General features: G+C 36.9%; 1 protein-coding gene and 1 pseudogene across 1 annotated transcript in view; both read right to left on the bottom strand.

Moving 5' to 3' along the window:
- RYR2 (ryanodine receptor 2) overlaps positions 1-17,680 on the bottom strand; it is a 1,099,979-nt gene that overhangs the window by 457,734 nt on the left and 624,565 nt on the right. Inside the window, exon 26 of the mRNA XM_007942720.1 lies at positions 10,959-11,118. Coding sequence (XP_007940911.1) covers positions 10,959-11,118 — 160 coding nt within the window. The remainder of the gene's footprint in view (positions 1-10,958; positions 11,119-17,680) is intronic.
- Positions 602-1,298, bottom strand: LOC103198538 (annotated as a pseudogene).

The raw sequence follows: 17,680 nt of genomic DNA, 5'->3' as shown, positions 1-17,680 counted from the left end.
TCTTTATATTGAGGTGTAATCCATACTGCAGACTAGTCTTTAATCTTCATCGGCGTTTCAAGTCATCCTCACTTTCAGCAAGGAAAGGTGTGTCATTTGCATATCACAGGTTGTTAATAAGTCTTCCTCCAATTCTGATGCCACGTTCTTCTTCATATAATCCAACTTCTTGGATTATTTGCTCAGCATACAAATCGAATAAGTATACAAACTGAATAACAAATACCCTGCTGCAGTATTTGTCTTTTTTTTTTTTTTAAATCAAAGGGCAGTTTATTTAAAAAGAAATGAAAACAGAAACTATAAGTATCAGTGTGTACATTGTACACATTTAAATGACTCATAAGAATGAAGTGTTTTTTTATATATATAAAGATCACAACACCTTGTTTATCAAAAGATGTTCAAAGAAAAATCAAATTCCTAACTGCATACAAAATTGTCATTTTAAATAGACTGCCTTTCAAACATAATGACACCACTGATAATAAAGCTTTGGAATGGGAGGTCATTCTATTATTCCACTACAAACAGGATAGAAAGCAGGAAGTTCAGAATTTATTCTAAACAGAATGGAACATTTTGTTTATACCAGCACTCCTCACTCCTCTGCTGCCATTTTCAGCAAGTACTCCTTGTCAATCTTGAAGAGTCTCCATCCCTCTTCACTGGACAGGTCAGAAGCACCTCTTCTTTTGTAGAAGTTGATAGAAGGTTCATTCCATTCTGCCACCAAAAAGTGCATGCTGCGGCAGTGACATTTCCTAGCAATCTGGCTTAGATTCTTCAGAATTTCTGACTCTATGCCAATGCCCTTAAAATCACCCATGATGATGAAGTCCGCAAGATACAGTAGCTTACCAATCTATGGGTCATATGTATAATAACTGAAGAACTCACTGCCATCAAATGAGTTCTGTCACATAGGGACCCCCACTTAGATGGTAAGTCTTTACGGAAGTAGGTTGCCCATCTTCCTTCTGTGGAGGAGCTGATAGGTTTGAACCACTAACCTTCTGGTTAGCAGTCAAATGCCTTAGGCACTGTGCCACCAGAGCTCCTTATATGTAAAATAGTACATGTCAAAACCAACAATGCCGTGTCCTTCTGGTGTCCAATGCTCCTTTGACACTTCAACCACTAGATAGTGGTAGAAGTGATGCACCATCTTTCAGCAAATTTCTCTCAGTTAATATTACTTGCTCTTCCATGTATTCATATTTAAACAGTTCCTTGATCAGCTGCAGAACATCACTTCAGTCGGTGGCGCTGGCTGGGCAGATCACGAATTGAGCCATTTTTTCTTTTCTTTCCTTTGTGGACCAAGCTTCTGTACTTGAACAGCAAGAGGAGATGGTTCCTCCTTCATCTCAGAAGCATCCTAAAAAGTAACAGCTCTCTTCCCACTCCCTGCCTATAGTTACCTCCTCCTTGTGTCCTTCTTTCCTATGCATTCCTGCTCCTCCTCCCCACAAACTATCTTCCTGTGCAGACACTGCCCTTCTGTTCTCCCACCATTGATCACTTTGCCTAGATATACCTGATCATTCAGCCTGTCTACCCATCTATATACCTGTAGATTAATGCTTGTTACCACTGACAGTGCAGTATTGTATATGTAAAAGGGTTTATCTTTGTTGTCTGTACCTCTTGTGTACCTCTCTGTGTCTTCTTCTTCCTCAGTGGCACTGTGTTGATCACCCAATTTTGGTACATTGCCCTTCCCTTCACCCAAATAAATACTTGTCTCTACCTATCTAGCAGTGTTCCATTATCAAAGTTTTTCATATTTCCAGAAACCAAATCAGTGTTTAATTTACCATACCATAAAGAGAACTTGGGAGGGTGTAGATATCTTCACAACTTTCTGAAGAAAATAGGCTGTGGAGACTACTAGGGGTTGTTCTAATGGACAGGAGCAGGGAAAACTTGCCTCCCATCCTTCTTCACTCCCTCCAGCAAATTTATACTGAATATCTGAAGGGACTTTTCAAGTGTACTATACTGACACCTGGGAGCTCTGGTAGCATAGTGGCTAAGGCACTTGACTGCTAACCAGAAGGCTTGCGGTTCAAACCCACCAGCCACTCCTCGAAGGAAGGTTGGGCAATCCTACTTCCGTAGTGATACTGCCTCGGAAACCCAAGGAGGGGTCGCTATGAGTCAGGGTTGACTCGACGGCACATAACAACAACAACAACATACTGACACCTAGAATAAAAATACAGCTGGGTTGCTTATCAGAGTAGCACTAAGAGTAATATTCTGGGGACTTTTATCAGCACTACCACAAAGCTACTCCAAAATGAACAAGCAGTGTAAACAAACTATTATCACTGCTAATGCAATTCCAAAACATTCTGTCTTGCACTTTGCCCTTTTAGGTTGCTGCCCTCAAACTTTTTCAACACAGAAATTTTAGAGTCTCTCTCTCTCTCTATGTATATAGTTACTATGAGTTGGAATTGACTCAGTGGCAGTGGGTTTAATGAATCATACTCAGGTGGTTCCATGCATAATTATTTTTGAGATCAAAATGGTGCAAATGGTTAATATAAGGCACTATGCTATGAACTGAAAAGTTCAGGTTCTAGTCCACCCAGAGGCACCTTGGAAGAAAGCCTGATGATCTACATCCAAACAATAGCCACTGAAAATCCTATATAGTGTTACTTTGACACACATAAGTTGCCAGGAGTTGGTGTGACTCCAGGATAAGTGATTTTGAATGCTAGAGAGCCAGAGAAGAGTTATCACAAGCATACCGCTGCTTTCAAGGAGTTCACAGTATAGTTTTGAATTAGATTATGTACTAGAAAGTGAAGAAAAATTAAGGAGAACACTCATTCAAATAATCTGCTATGTCAGTGGAGAAAGTGGTGGAGGCTGTGATAAAGTGAGTGGAGCTGGGAGAGGGAATGAAGAAATGGTTGAAATGAGAGCTTTGGCTAGCTCATACAGAGATCTGAAGTTTTATAGCAGGAACAGAAAACACATGGCAGTAATGGGAACCTTCAGGAACAGGTGTACACCAAGAAATCTGGTTTGTCTGACAGACCCATAAGGTCTTCAAAGCAAGTGAGCTCTTACGTTCCAGAGACCCTTTACAAAATCTTAATTCTGTATCCCTCTGTAGGATAAATGGCATACAACAGTAACAATAATAGGATAACTTTCAAATTACCATACACATATACCAGCTGAAAAACATCTAGTTTTGAAATTCTCAAGAGTTATAACCAGATTTATTCAAAATAAAAGAAATATATTATTTTATAAAGTAGAACAAAGTATTCCTTTTTTTTTTTTAATTTTTCCAAATTATAAGAGCCACTGGATTAACAGAATTCTGCAAGTCACTTTTTCAAACCAAGTGTTTGATTTTCTACAGAACCATACTTTGAGTATACCAGAAACATCTATTTTATTCTTGAAAATCTTTATGTACAGGTAGGAGGCAGTGTAATAAAGAAATGAAAAACTTTTACACTGGAGCAAGGAGGTATTATAGATTCAACTGTGTCCCTCAAAAATCTGTGTTGTAAATTCTAATCTCTATGCCTATGGTTATAATGCCATTTGGGGATGGGTTTCTTTGTTATGTTAATTAAGTAGTGTACAGTGGGTTTTGAGTCAATCTCTTATAAAATATTAAAAGAGAATATTAGGACAAGCAAGCAAGTAGAGATGGGGGAAGAGAGATATAAAGCCACATGAAGATAACACAGGAACAGAAGCTCAAAGAAACAAGGACCTTCCTCCAGAGCTAACAGAGAGACAAAACCTTCCCCTACAGCTGGTACCTTGAATTCAGACTTCCAGACTCCTACACTAAGAGAAAATAAACTTCTGCTTGTTAAATCCATCCACTTGTGGTATTTCTGTTATAGCAACACAAGATAACTAATAAAAAATTTGGTACTAAAAATTTGGTGTTGCTTCAACAAATACCTGCAATGTGGAACTGGTTTTGGAATTGGGTAATGGGTGGAGACTGGAAAAGTTTTAGGGAAGGTTGGGCAATCCTACTTCCGTAGTGATACTGCCTCAGAAACCCAAGGAGGGGTCGCTATGAGTCAGGGCTGACTCGACGGCAAATAACAACAACAACAACAACAACAAATAGTAAAAGCGTAGATTTCTCTGAAGGCACTGTTGATAAAATTGTGGTTGTTAAATACAATTCTAGGAGCTCTGGTAGCATAGTGCCTAAGGCACTTGACTGCTAACCAGAAGGCTGGCGGTTCAAACCCACCAGCCACTCCTCAGAAGGAAGGTTGGGCAATCCTACTTCTATAGTGATACTGCCTCAGAAACCCAAGGAGGGGTCGCTATGAGTCAGGGCTGACTCGACGGCACATAACAACAACAACAACAAATACAATTCTGGTGAGTACTCAGATGGAAGTGAGGAGAGCTTAGACAAAGTTTCCATTCAGTTAAAGAATATATATGGCTCCAGCAACAAAATGTTGCTAAAATATAGGTGTAAAATATGCCTACAGTTAACTTTTAAAAGAAAAGGAGGAACAAGTGATTGGACAATGGAAGAAGGGTGATGCTTTTTATGCAGTGGCAAAGAACTCATTTGAATTATGTTCAAATGTTTGGTGGAATGTAGAATTTGTAAGTGATGAATTTGGATAGCCGGCTTAGGAGATTTCTAAGCAAGATCTTAAAGGGGATATGTGGTTCTTCTTGCTGGTGATACTAAAATGTCAGAGGAAAGAGATGGACTTAAAAATATATTGTGCAAAATGAAAACAAACTTAAAGATTTGTAAATTTTTGTTGTACAAATTAGGGTAAGTGTCTTAGAATTTTCACCAAGGATGTGGCTACCCAATCTGTTGTTAAAGAGATTAAGTCTATGCTTCTGGCTCTAATCAACTACCACAGCAAAAAATCCATCAACTTAGACTGAAAGGACAGAGAAAGAGTGAAAGGAAAAATGCTGTCTGCCTCTTGGGATTCTACATGCAGAGATGCAGGAAGAGAGATGCCAAGCCACATGAAGATCACTAGGAGAAGAAGTTCAAAAGGACAAGGACCTTGGTCAAGAGATCACAGAAAAAGAAAGCCTTCCCCTAGAGCCAGTACCCTGAATTCAGACTACTAAACTTCAGGAGATACATCTGTTGTCTTCCAAGAAAAGAAAGTGGCCATTCTTGGAGCAGGTCAGAACTGTTGAAAGGAGAGCTGTTTCAGTTTCCAAGGTGGGGTCATGGCCTCTGGGGTGTTAAAGAGTGAAACCCCAGCTTCTGGGGTGTCAAAGGGTAGAGCCATGATATCCTAGGTTTCAAAGAGCCAGATCTTCACCTCAGCTCCAGAGTGTGAGGCTGCCATTCAATTGGCCCGAAGAACAGGAACATTGCCCAAAGCTGAGGAGCTGGGGCTGCCATGCCCAAGAAGAATGCTTGCCGGGAACAAAGGAGTGGTGTTGCCTCTCAGATGAACTAGGACAATGGGGCAACCTAAATCTGAGGAAGCAGAGTTACCATCCCAGCAGGCATGGAAGGTAGAGCTGAATCCCAGGGTGGAGGAGCCTCTGCTCAGAAACCAAAAAGTATGGCCAACACCCTGAGTCTGGATAGCAGAACCATCACCTACATGGTCTCAGAGAAGAGAGATTATTTTCAAGCCTTGAGAGCTAATGTAAATTGTTTTGCTGGGTTTTGGACTTTCTTGGTGCCTATTTTTCCTTCTTTCCCTCCAATTTCTCCCATTTCTAATGGAAATACTATCTTGTGTCCATTCTGTCATTATACTTTGGAAAGACATAACTTGTATTCTATATTTTACAGGTTCACAGATGAAGAGGAATTTTGCCCTAGAATAGAATAAACCTAAAGTCTCATCATACTTGATTTAGATGATTGAGAAGATGAGATTTTGGACTTGAAGTTAAGCCTTTTAGAATGACGTGATGGGGTGAATGTTTTTTATATGTGGCAAAGACATGAATTTTGGGGGTCAAAGGTTGGAATGCTATAGATTGAATTGTGTCCCCAAAAATATAAGTGTTGAAAACCATAACCTCTATGGCTGTTTTGTTATAGTTCCATTGGGGAAGGGTTGTCTGTTACATTAATGAAATGGGATTAGTGTTGAGTGTGATTTGAGTCCATGTTTTATAAGATATGAAAAGATCAGATTAGGACAAGCAAGCAAGCAGAGATGGGGGAAGAGAGATATCAAGCAATATGAAGATCACCAAAGAACAAAAGCTCAGAGACCTGGAAGCTTCCCTCCAGAGCCCACAGAGAGAAAAACCCTTGCTCTACAGCTCACACCCTAAATTCAGACTTCTAGACTCCTAAACTGTGAAAAAGTAAATTTCTGTTTGCTAAAGCCACCCATTGTGGTATTTTTGTTGTAACATGAATAGATAACTAAGACAGGAGGCTTTAGTCGCAATCCTGAGTAGCATATTCTGTAGCTGTGTATCCTTAGACAATTTACTTTAAGGCTCTGTGTAGAACTGTACCTGAATTAAGAATAAGAATCATTCATCATTCATGGAGATGATGTGAGATTTAAATAAGATAATACATGTAAATCTCTAGGCATAGTGACCAGCAATCAATACTAATATTTAACAGTTATACAGCATTTTTAAGGAGCCTTGGAAGTGTAAAAGTTAAGTGCTACCCTGCTAACCTAAAAGCTGGTGGTTCAATACCACCCAGTAACTCCATGGGAGAAAGACCTGGAGATCAACTCCTATAATGATTGTTGCTGTTATGTGCTATCTTGAATAGAATGCAATACTGCCCAGTTCTGTGCCATCCTCACAATCCTTGCTGCTTGAATCCACTGTTGCAGGCATTATGTCAGTCCATTTCATTGAGTGGCTTCTTCTTTTACCCTGACTATATCATTTTATGAAGTAGACCAAAGTATTCCAATTTACCAAACATGATGCTTTTCTCCAGAGACTGGCTCTCTTTTAACATGTCCCAAATACATGAGACAAAAATTCTCTCCACCCTCTTTTCTAAGGAGCATTCTGACTGTACTTTTTCCAAGACAGATTTGTTCATTATTCTGACAGTCTATAGTGTATTGAAGAAGCTCTGGTAGCACAGTGCCTAAGGCACTTGACTGCTAACCAGAAGGCTGGTGGTTCAAACCCACCAGCCACTCCTTGAAAGGAAGGTTGGGCAATCTACTTCCGTAGTGATACTGCCTTAGAAACCTAAGGAGGGGTCACCATGAGTTGGATTGTACTTGAGAGCAGTGAGTTTGAGTACAGTATATTGAATATCCTTTGTCAATACTATAATTCAAATGCATCAATTCTTTCTTACTCCTCTTTCTGAAGCAACAGAAGTTTTGAATCCATATGAGTCGACTGAAAATATTATAGCTTGGGTCAGATGCACCTAAGTCCTCAAAATGAATTCTCTACGTCTTTTGCGGCAGATTTGCCAAATTAAATATGGCATTTGATTTCTTGACTGCTGCTGCCATGGGTGTTAAATGTGGATCCAAGTAAAATGATATTCTTGAAAACTTCAATCTTTTCTGCGTTTATCATGATGTTGCTTATTGGTCCAGTTGTGAAGATTTTGTTTTCTTTATATTGAGGTTTACCCCATACTGAGGGGTACAATTTTTGATTTTCATCAGTAAGTGCTTCACATCCTCTTCACTTTCAGCAAGCAAGGCTGTGTCATCTCCATATCACAGGTTGTTAATGAGTCTTCCTCCAGTCCTGATGCCACATTCTCCTTCATATAGTCCAGCTTCTCAGATTAGGTGTTCAGCACACAGATTAAATAAGTATGGTAAAAGGATATAAATCTGACACACAACTTTCCAGATTTTAAACCATGACCATCATTCTTTTCAAATGACTGCCTCTTGGTCTATGCACAGGTTCTTCATGAGCAAAATTAAGTGTTCTGGAATCCCATTTTTCACTATTTTATCCATAGTTTGTTATGATACATACAATCAAATGCCTTTGCCTTGTCAATAAAAGACAAGGATACATCTTTCCGGTACTCTGTGCTTTCAGCTAAGATCAATTTGACCTCACCAGTGATTTTTTCTCATTCTACAACCCTCTTCTGAATCCAGCATAAATATCTGGCAGTTCCCTGTCAATATACTAACGAAAATCTTTTTAAATTATTTTCAGAAAATTTTACTTAGGTGTGACCTTAATGATATTGTTTCATAATTTCCTCAGTCTGCTGAATCACCCTTCTTTGCAATGGCACATATATAGATCTTTTTCAGTCAGTTGGCCAGGTAGTTGTCTCCCAAATTTCCTGGCATAGATGACTGAGTGTTTCCAGTGTTGCGTCTGTCTGTGGAAACATCTCATTTGGTACTCTATAATTTCCTGGAGCCTTGATTTTCACTAATGCCTTTAGTGCAGCTTTGACTTCTTCGTTCAATACCATCAGCTCTTGATCATAAGCTACCTCCTGAAATGGCTGAATATTGATCAATTATTTTTGATGCAATGACTCTGTATATTCCTTCTTCTTCCCTTAAAGCTTCATTCAATATGTTGTACATAGAATCATTCAATACTGCATTTTGATGCTTGAATTTTTTTTTTTTTTTCAGTTCTTTCAGCTTCCGAAGAGCTGAGTGTGGGTCCTCCCTTTTGATTTTCTAACTTTAGATCTTTGCACATTTCATTACAATACTTTACTTTGTCTTACTGAGCTGCCTTTTGAAACCTTTTGCTCAGCTCTATTACTTCATTCCTTCTGTTCATGTTAGCTACTCTACATTCAAAAGCAAGTTTCAGTCTCTTCTGATACCCATTTTGGTCTTCTCTTTCTTTTCTGCCTTTTTAATGACCTTTTGCTTTCCTCATGTATGATGTTCTTGATGTCATACATGAAGAAAAGCAAAAGGTCATGACCTCTCATTAGTGTTCAATGTGTCAAATCTATTCTTGAGATGGTCTCTAATTTAGGTGGGATATACTCAATGTCATACTTTGGCTCTCATGAACTTGTTTTAATTTTCTTCAGCTTCAACTTTAATTTTTATATGAAATATTGATGGTATATTCCCCAGTCAGCCCCTTGTCTTGTTGATTGATGATAGTGAGCTTCTCTGTTGTCTCTTTCCACAGATGTCATTGATTTGATTCCTGTGTATTCCAATACGTGAAGTCCACATATGTAGCCACCTTTTATGTTGTTGGAAAAAACTATATATATTTGCAATGAATTAGTAATTGGTCTTGCAAAACTCTGTCTTGCAATCTCCAGCATCATATCTATCACTAAGGATATATTTTTCAACTACTGATCCTTTTTCTTTATTTCCAGCTTTCACATTGTAATCACCAGTAATTATCCATGCATCTTGATTTCATGTTTGATCAATTTTTGATTTCAGAAGCTGGTAAAAATCTTTAACTTCTTCATCTTTGGCATTAATGGTTGGTACATAAATTTGAAGAATAGTCCTACAGCATCTAACAATAGCAACAAATATGGTATTTGGCATGTGCCAGACACTGTTGTAAGCCTTTTACATACATTAGTTCTACACAGGCAGTCCCCACATCACCATTGTCTGACTTATGTACAACCTGTAGTTATGAACTAACCCCCTGTAAAGCCTATTACGTTAAAAATTTGAGGTATATACAGTTGGCTTTCCATATCCATGGGTTCTGCGTCCTTGGCAGAACGAGGGATCAAACCAGGGCTCAAAAATTATTAAAAAAAAAAAAAAAAAAGCAATTACTTGGTCAAAGCATTTCATCCAAGGTTAAGAGGGAACATAAAGTATGATTTACATATCAGTTACATTGTATAAGGTATTTCAAGTAATCTAGAGAATTATTTAATGTACATGAGAGAATTTACTTAGGTTACATGCAAATACTATACCATTTTATATAAGGGACTTGAGCATCTGTGGATTTTGGTATCTGCAAGGGGTCCTGGGACCAAACATTATTGTTATTGTGTTATTATGTTAAAGATGTTTTAGTGTACCTGGAAATATTTCTTTAATGCTTTTATGCATAGAATGGAACACTATATACTGAGAGGATTGAATATACTGAGACAAACATTTAACTAACTGATGTCATATTAAACCATACCTAACTGTTCCAACTTACATACAAATTCAACTTAAAGACAGATTTAGGAATGTTAGTAGTTCATAATCTGAAGACTGTCTGTAGTAATTTACTGATGCATAAAACACAGAGAATTTCAGTTGTTTACCTCAAGTCACACAGTCACTCAGATGCCAGGCTAAAATCTGCTCTTTATCTCTGTGCTCTGTTGCCTCAATAAGCACTCAATGACTGTTAGTTCTTCTGACAAGTACTTCCATGGCCATCAATCTCCAATTATGAAATACAGAAAATTCTAGTTTTTTATTAACTTTCATGAAAAGTTATTTGGTGATAAAAACTTGATCTGAATTGATACAAGTATATTTAATGTCGCTATTTATTTATCTTGGCATGGCTATCCCTAGGCTTCTTAACTAAATAAATATTAATTTACAGTCTGCTGCCCTCTGGAGGGTATTTTGTAATATGTGATATATCACATCATTATTAAAAAAAAATTGATTTCTGAAATTCATTTAGCCCCAAAGATCTTGAATAGGTAATTGTGGACCTATTATTATTATTATTATTTTATCTCAATCATTTCTTATTTCAATGTTTGCTCTAAAATACAATCTCAGAGTGAGAAAATTATAAAAGCATGTTAGAAATCACAGTTCTAGTAATATCTATGTACCTAGTATGTCTCTCAAAAGCACACGTCATCTCACTTCTTGAGTGCAGCACCAAAAAGACATTTTATTGCATATGTACAAGTACATTAAGATACCAGTTAGACTCATTATAAGGATTTTAAAGCAGTTATTATTTAATCTCTCCTGTTACAAAGTATGTTAATCCCCACTTAAGCAAATGTCAGAGTATATGCCGTGTAAATTCTTTTGTACCTGCTGGATCCCATAAGTCCAGCCCTGCTTGATTCGATCTCGAGCCCACACATTATGGGCATTTTCAGCCAATTTGTCCACCATCGCTTCCTGGGATGGGGTGAGTTTTATAAAGCTCAGGTCCATTGGAGCAGGCTTGTATCCACTGGTCAGCTGGTAACTATAAAGCAAACCAAAAAAGATTAAAAATGCTTTTTAAATATAAATTAGGGGTTCAAATTCCCCCATCCTAGTCTTTTTATGTGCCACATAATTTTAGTTATTCCATAAAGCACAGTGATCACAAGTGGTAAAGTACCAGCCAAGAAGCCTGGGCTGTCACTTCTATCCCTGGATAGAAAAGACACACAATCATTATGTCTTTACATTTCTTTTAATTTAAAAAAAAATACACAGAACAGCTACCTCTCAAAAATGAGAAAGGTCTATCACTGCTTGTATTGCTAATACTTGAGGCTTTCTTATAGATTATATCAAAATATTACCAATGAAAGCATTTGATGGATTTCTCCTCTTGCAGTCCTCATTTTCTTCAACTTTAAAATGTGATATTAATGTAATAAGAGTCCCTACGTGGTACAAAGGAGCTCTCGTAGCATAGTGCCTAAGGCACTTGACTGCTAACCAGAAGGCTGGTGGTTCAAATCCACCAGCCACTCCTCGGAAGGAAGGTTGGGCAATCTACTTTTGTAGTGATACTGCCTCGGAAACCCAAGGAGGGGTCGTGATGAGTTGGGTCCGACTCAACGGCACAAAACAACAACAAGAACAACAACAAGGTGGAACAAATGCTTAAGGGTTTGACTAATAGCTAAAAGGTTGGTACTTTGAGCTGACCCAGAGGAGTCTTGGAAGAAAAGCCTGGAGATATATTTCTGAAAAATCAATCATTGAAAACCGATGAAGTGCAGTTCTGCTCTGACACACATAGGCTTGCAAGGAGTTGGAATTGACCCTATGGCAATGGCTTTGGTTTTGCCAATGTAATATTTTTTCACAAATTAGTATATACTTTAGTTACTATCTGTTCATTATTCTGAAGGGCAATTTTAATGCTTTTTTAAATTGGTTTCTCCACTGCCATGCCCATTTCCATTATTTAGGAAGCCTGCAAGTAAGATAGAGGCTAGGACAGAAAATCTCAGCTATATAATTATCTAAAATACTGATATGGTCTGGATTCTAATGAACTGTTACCACAGACTACTTCCATACTCTGAACTGGAGAGAGAAGGTACTGAAATGGGTATAAATTTTAATCTTTTGGATGAAACATAAAACGGAAAACATTACACTTTCAACAAATACATATAAGGGCCCCTCCCCCCTACACTGACACACAGTTGCCTCATTCTATTGAACTACTGAGACTGGCACAAAGCCTTCTTTACAGCTGCTTCTCTTTCATTCTTCTCTCATTATTGAATTCCCTATAATTAAACTGTAAATACCTTGAGATCAGGATCTGTTTCTGACTCATTTTTCTATCAACCAATATACTTAAAACAGTACCCAGCATATAGCAGTTTCTCAATATATAGTTGTTAAAAGAATTGTCTTTATTTACTAAATTAATATAGATATGCATTGTTGTGTTAATATTCTCCTTTTGTGCAAATGCGTATTTCTCTTTATTTCTAAATTTTCCTATTCTTATATAGAATTTCCTCTACAGTTGATTTAATTTGTGATAAAAATGAAAACTCATGTGATCCATTTGTACCTGTTAATTTTCAGTAGCATGATAATTAATTCACACTTATTTTCAGATGTTGACTACAGTTTAATTACTTGCTTTTCTTTATAACCCTGTGCAGAAAATGCTTTGATAGTTAAAGTGGTTCTCATACATGGATAAACTCCCAAACAAATAGAAGTTACTAAATCTCATTTCAATTTAATTATTTTTAATTTCCATTCCCTGTTGTACTTTAAATCTTCTTATATGGCAAAAATAAATACACATTGTTTTTGACATTCATAGACTTCCACTCAATAAAGAGGTCTGGTGACATAGTACTTGATGAAAACACTTGACATAATGAATACTTTATCAATATGAATGAATGGTAGTAACAATGATTTATAAAACCATTTTTATATTTGTTGTACAGTTTGACAATGTAACAAAAAATCAAATTAGTCTATCAAAATGAGATAGCTTTAAAAGTACACAAATGTACTTTGACAAAGAATGTCCATTTCACCTTATTAAGACAATTCAATTAGGTAGACAAAGGTCAATCAACTGATAATATGGACTATTCTTGTGATTGAGAGAGAACATAGAATAAATCCTTTTGAATAAGATGTGATTGACAGGCATATTGAAAACTGAATGATTTCAATTATATGGTTTCAGATTTATTTCAAGAAATATAAAGTAAATAAAGGAAAAAAGTACTATATGGATTTGTGGGAAGTAGCATTTCCTTGCCCATATAATAATAGGGAAAAATCATATCATCATTAAATATATTAATATAAAATATGCATACCAAAAAAGCCAAACCTGCTGCCATCACATAAATTACTACTTATGGAGGTTTTCACTGGCTGTCATCTTTACAGAAGCAGATCTCCAGGCTCTTCTTCTGCAGTATCCATGGGGGGGGCTTTCCAAACCACCAACCTTTCTATTAGTAGTGGGACACAAACCATTTGTGTCATCCAGGGGCCTATAATATGTTTAGGTTCTTCCTTTTGGTACTTTGGATACCCTAGGTGGTGTAAACAGTTAACATGGTCAGCTGATAATGTGTTCCAGTCTACTCAGAGGTGCCTAAGAAAGGCCTGGCAATTACTTCTGAACAATCAGCTACTGAAAACTCTATGGAGCACAATTCTTCTCTGATACACATGGGGACACCGGGAGTCAAAGTCCAATAAAAGACAACATACAAGGTAACATGTCTTCAATCATCTTGAAATATTAGCTTAAGAGAAACATATATGAAATTACAAAGAAACTGAAAACATTCATATTCCAAAGTGGTAAAGTTCTTTTTTAGTTATTAGCTCTTAGGTTTACTTTGACTCAGTATATAAGTAAATCAATTGAAATAAAAAAGTGAGATTAATAAACTGCATAAACTATCTGGGGTTTAGTTTCTTCATTGTAAAATTTCCTTTCTAAATAGCTCTTTGTGTGGAAAATGAATAAATAAGTAAATCTGGCACATTGCCAGCGTGATTTACATTAAATTACTAAAGCTATAAACAAAAAAATTGATAGATTTTAGTTCCAGTGATGAATTGGCTATTAAGTGGCAATTCATTTTTATGCTTATTTTATGCTCTCTGGCCCACATTTTTCCTGCTCAGATACACTAAATGAGCCTTTGAAAAAAGTATTCAATAATGCCACTAAGGGCCAATTAAAATGTGCAATGAAAACATGGCAGAATCCCAAAAAGCTAAGAAACAAGCATTTCTTTTTTTCCAGCTAACCCTCTCTTCCCAGTTTTCTTGTTTCCTAATGATCAAATTAAATGGAGCTTGGAAGTCCTTACATTCTGAAAGATGTGAGGTAAACATGAACAGATTATGTCCACATTCAGTGGATGTTAGCTGCAAATTTCAAAACCAAATCACCCTTTCAAGTACCTTAGAACAAATTGGAAAATATCAGATGACTGTACATTGTAGATATTAAGAACAAGTTTTTCTGGAAGCACATCAACTAATAATGAATACTGGGCTGACATTTTCACAGTGAGAATGGAGATAATATTCAAAAATCATTCTCCAAAAAGCAAATACAGAGATTAATTAATTTCAATACAGAAATTAGAATAGGAAAGGTTAAGGGAGATGTTTCTTATATTATTTCACTTGTTTGTTTTGTTCTTAAATAAATAAATATGTAATATGATGATGTGCCTAGTGACTGCCCTATTTCCATCCTTCCATACTCCAAAGCCCTACTCTTCTCTCAGCCCTTCTGAAACAAGACCATCCACTGCCCCAAGAAAGGGTATTTCAAAGTAGAGACCAGAAAAGGCCTTTCTTAGCTTTTGAGTTTTAAAAATAAGCTTTTAAATGTATTGCTAATGCAAGAATCTTTACAGAAAAGGTCTTCTGATATTAAAAGCTTTGCTTTTGATTAACAAAAAATGTGAAGGCCTGAATAACTAGGGATATAAAGGAAGAAGAACTAAAGAGCCAAGGCTGTTTTATACCAGACAGGTAAAAGATTCCATAGCCAAGAGTAGGGGAGTGTCAGAGGAAAGAAGCAAGTCTGACAGCTTACAGGGCTGAGCTGGAGACCAAGTAGATCCCAGAGCCCAGAAGCACTTACCAGGTTTCTCTGATTACATCCAGGTCCCAGAATCTACCACACCTAAACCCTTGTGCAGGCTAGCTTCAGGAGACTAGATATGGTGATATATCCTTCCACCAATAGACTCTGGTCCCCAATCTGCCAGAACAAGGATTCTTAGATTTCCAGGAACTCCCTAAGAAGGATGGAGGAAGCTGAGAGAAGAGCAGTGAACTGGAGGACTCACAACCCTATGGGTTGAACCGTTACCAAAGTACAGTTGGGAAAACACATATCCCATACAATACCACCAGAGAGGAATGCAGACCAGCTGATAAGTGAAAAATTCAGTACATGGTAGCAAACTCAAATGAGAATCATCATCAGATGAGTGTTCCAGAACTTAATACTAGGAATAAGAGAGGGACAAACCTTGAATTCAAATTCAACAATAAATATTCAGCCATACTATGTTTCAGGCCCTATTCTAGTAATTAATAATATATCAAATGTGTGTATATTATAATACACACATTTAGCATCTATCTGAGCAAAAATTTCAGTAAGTGAATTTAAATTTACCTCTCTCTCTACCTATCTATCCACTGTGGATGGGATTTTTAAATCTCATGTATCCCGACATTCAGGAGTCATTAATGTTGAAATGACTCACTTGAAAGTATTAAAAAAAAAAAATTAACATTGAGTCTATTCCAACTCATAGTCATCACGTAGGACAGAGCAGAGCAAATTTCTATATCCTAACAGAAATTACACTCTTTGAGGAACTAGGTGCTAAGCCAAATAAATGTGTAAAATATTGTTAGAATGTGAAAAATAATCTAGAAAAGGAAGAATGGGAAGAACCACAATTTTAAATAAGCTACAGTTTTAAAGAGGCCTAAAAAGATCTCTGTGGCAAGGTAGCATTTGAATCAAATGACAAATGATAAATATCTCAAATGATATTTGAGAGGAAAATAAAAACAAAAAACAATAATAAAACTGAGTTTGCACAAAAACGAGCAGGAATATGTTACCATTATCAGGCTGCATGTGGTTTTATTAATTAAAGACCCATTGGGTTCAAAAATAAAATTACGCCCAGCGAGAGAAAAATAAAGGATTATATTTATTACCACATTTAAAAATTTGTGGCTTGTGAAATTTACTCACTATACACAAAAAGAATATATAAACTATTTATATCTTCACAATCAGAGTACTTCATAAGCATAGGGGGGAAATAAAACAACAACTGTATTTGTAATAACACTTTCATTTAAGTAAATATTTACATAAATTGAATCTTGTACATCTGCTTGCATCTATATAAACCTTGGATACAAATGAACACATATTTAGCATCTATCTGAGCAAAAATTTCAGTAAGTGAATTTAAATTTACCTATCTCTCTACCTATGTACCCATCTATCCACTGTGGATGGGATTTTTAATTCTCGTGTATCCAGACATTCAGGAGTCATTAATGTTGAAATGACTCACTTGAAAGTATTTAAAAAAAAAAAAAACATTAACATTGAGTCTATTCCAACTCATAGTCATCATGTAGGACAGAGGAGAATAGCTCCATAGGGTTTCCAAGGCACTGATCTTTACGGGAGCAGACTGACACATCTTTCTATCATGCAGCAGATGGTGGGTTCAAATTGTCCAGCTTTTGGTTAGCAGCAAAGCACTTAACCACTGCACCACCAGAGCTTCTTATTTTTAATTATGTATATATACAAATTTGACTAATGATATAGCCAAATGTACAGCAGCTTGGCCCATTATTATGTCATTGATTTTTAATTTCCCAAGTTTCCAAACTAAAGCCTTATTAATGGTCATAGAATGTGTGCAACAGAAAGATATACAAATATCCATTTATTTCAATAGAAAAAGATAGTCAGACTTTTTCTGAAAAAAATATTGTTCTGTTTAGGTTGATTGTTTTGACAGTAAAAATGGCTTTACCAATTAGATTTTCAGGAGCTCTGGTCGTAGTGCCTAAGGCACTTGACTGCTAACCAGAAGGCTGGCGGTTCAAACCCACCAGCCACTCCTCAGAAGGAAGGTTGGGCAATCTACTTCCATAGCGATACCACCTCAGAAACCCAAGAAGGGGTCGTTATGAGTCGGGTCAGACTCGACAGCACATAACAACAACAACAATACTACTTACACAGACCCTCTTCAACAAAGAAAAGGGAAACCAATTGACACAGACACAGAAGATAATCTTGGACCCCTGAGCCTTGAAGGGAAGGATACAAAGTAGACTAAACCCCAACTAGCAGAAGAATTTGCGTGAAAATACCAAAAAAGGAGATATACGGAGCTGTGGTCTGGCAGGGACCTAAGCGCCCCTGATGGTACAAATGACTTGGACATTCCCGAGTGGTGGTAGGACCTAAAAATTAACCTAAAAATCACCCTGCTAGCCAGGGACTGCAC

This window comes from Orycteropus afer, unplaced genomic scaffold (assembly GCF_000298275.1).
Source record: "Orycteropus afer afer isolate SDZICR_OR568_19922 unplaced genomic scaffold, OryAfe1.0 scaffold00096, whole genome shotgun sequence".
In the NCBI taxonomy this organism is placed as follows: Eukaryota; Metazoa; Chordata; class Mammalia; order Tubulidentata; family Orycteropodidae; genus Orycteropus; species Orycteropus afer.
The sequence above is the reverse complement of the archived record's forward strand: the minus strand, read 5'-3'. Positions and strand labels throughout refer to the sequence as shown.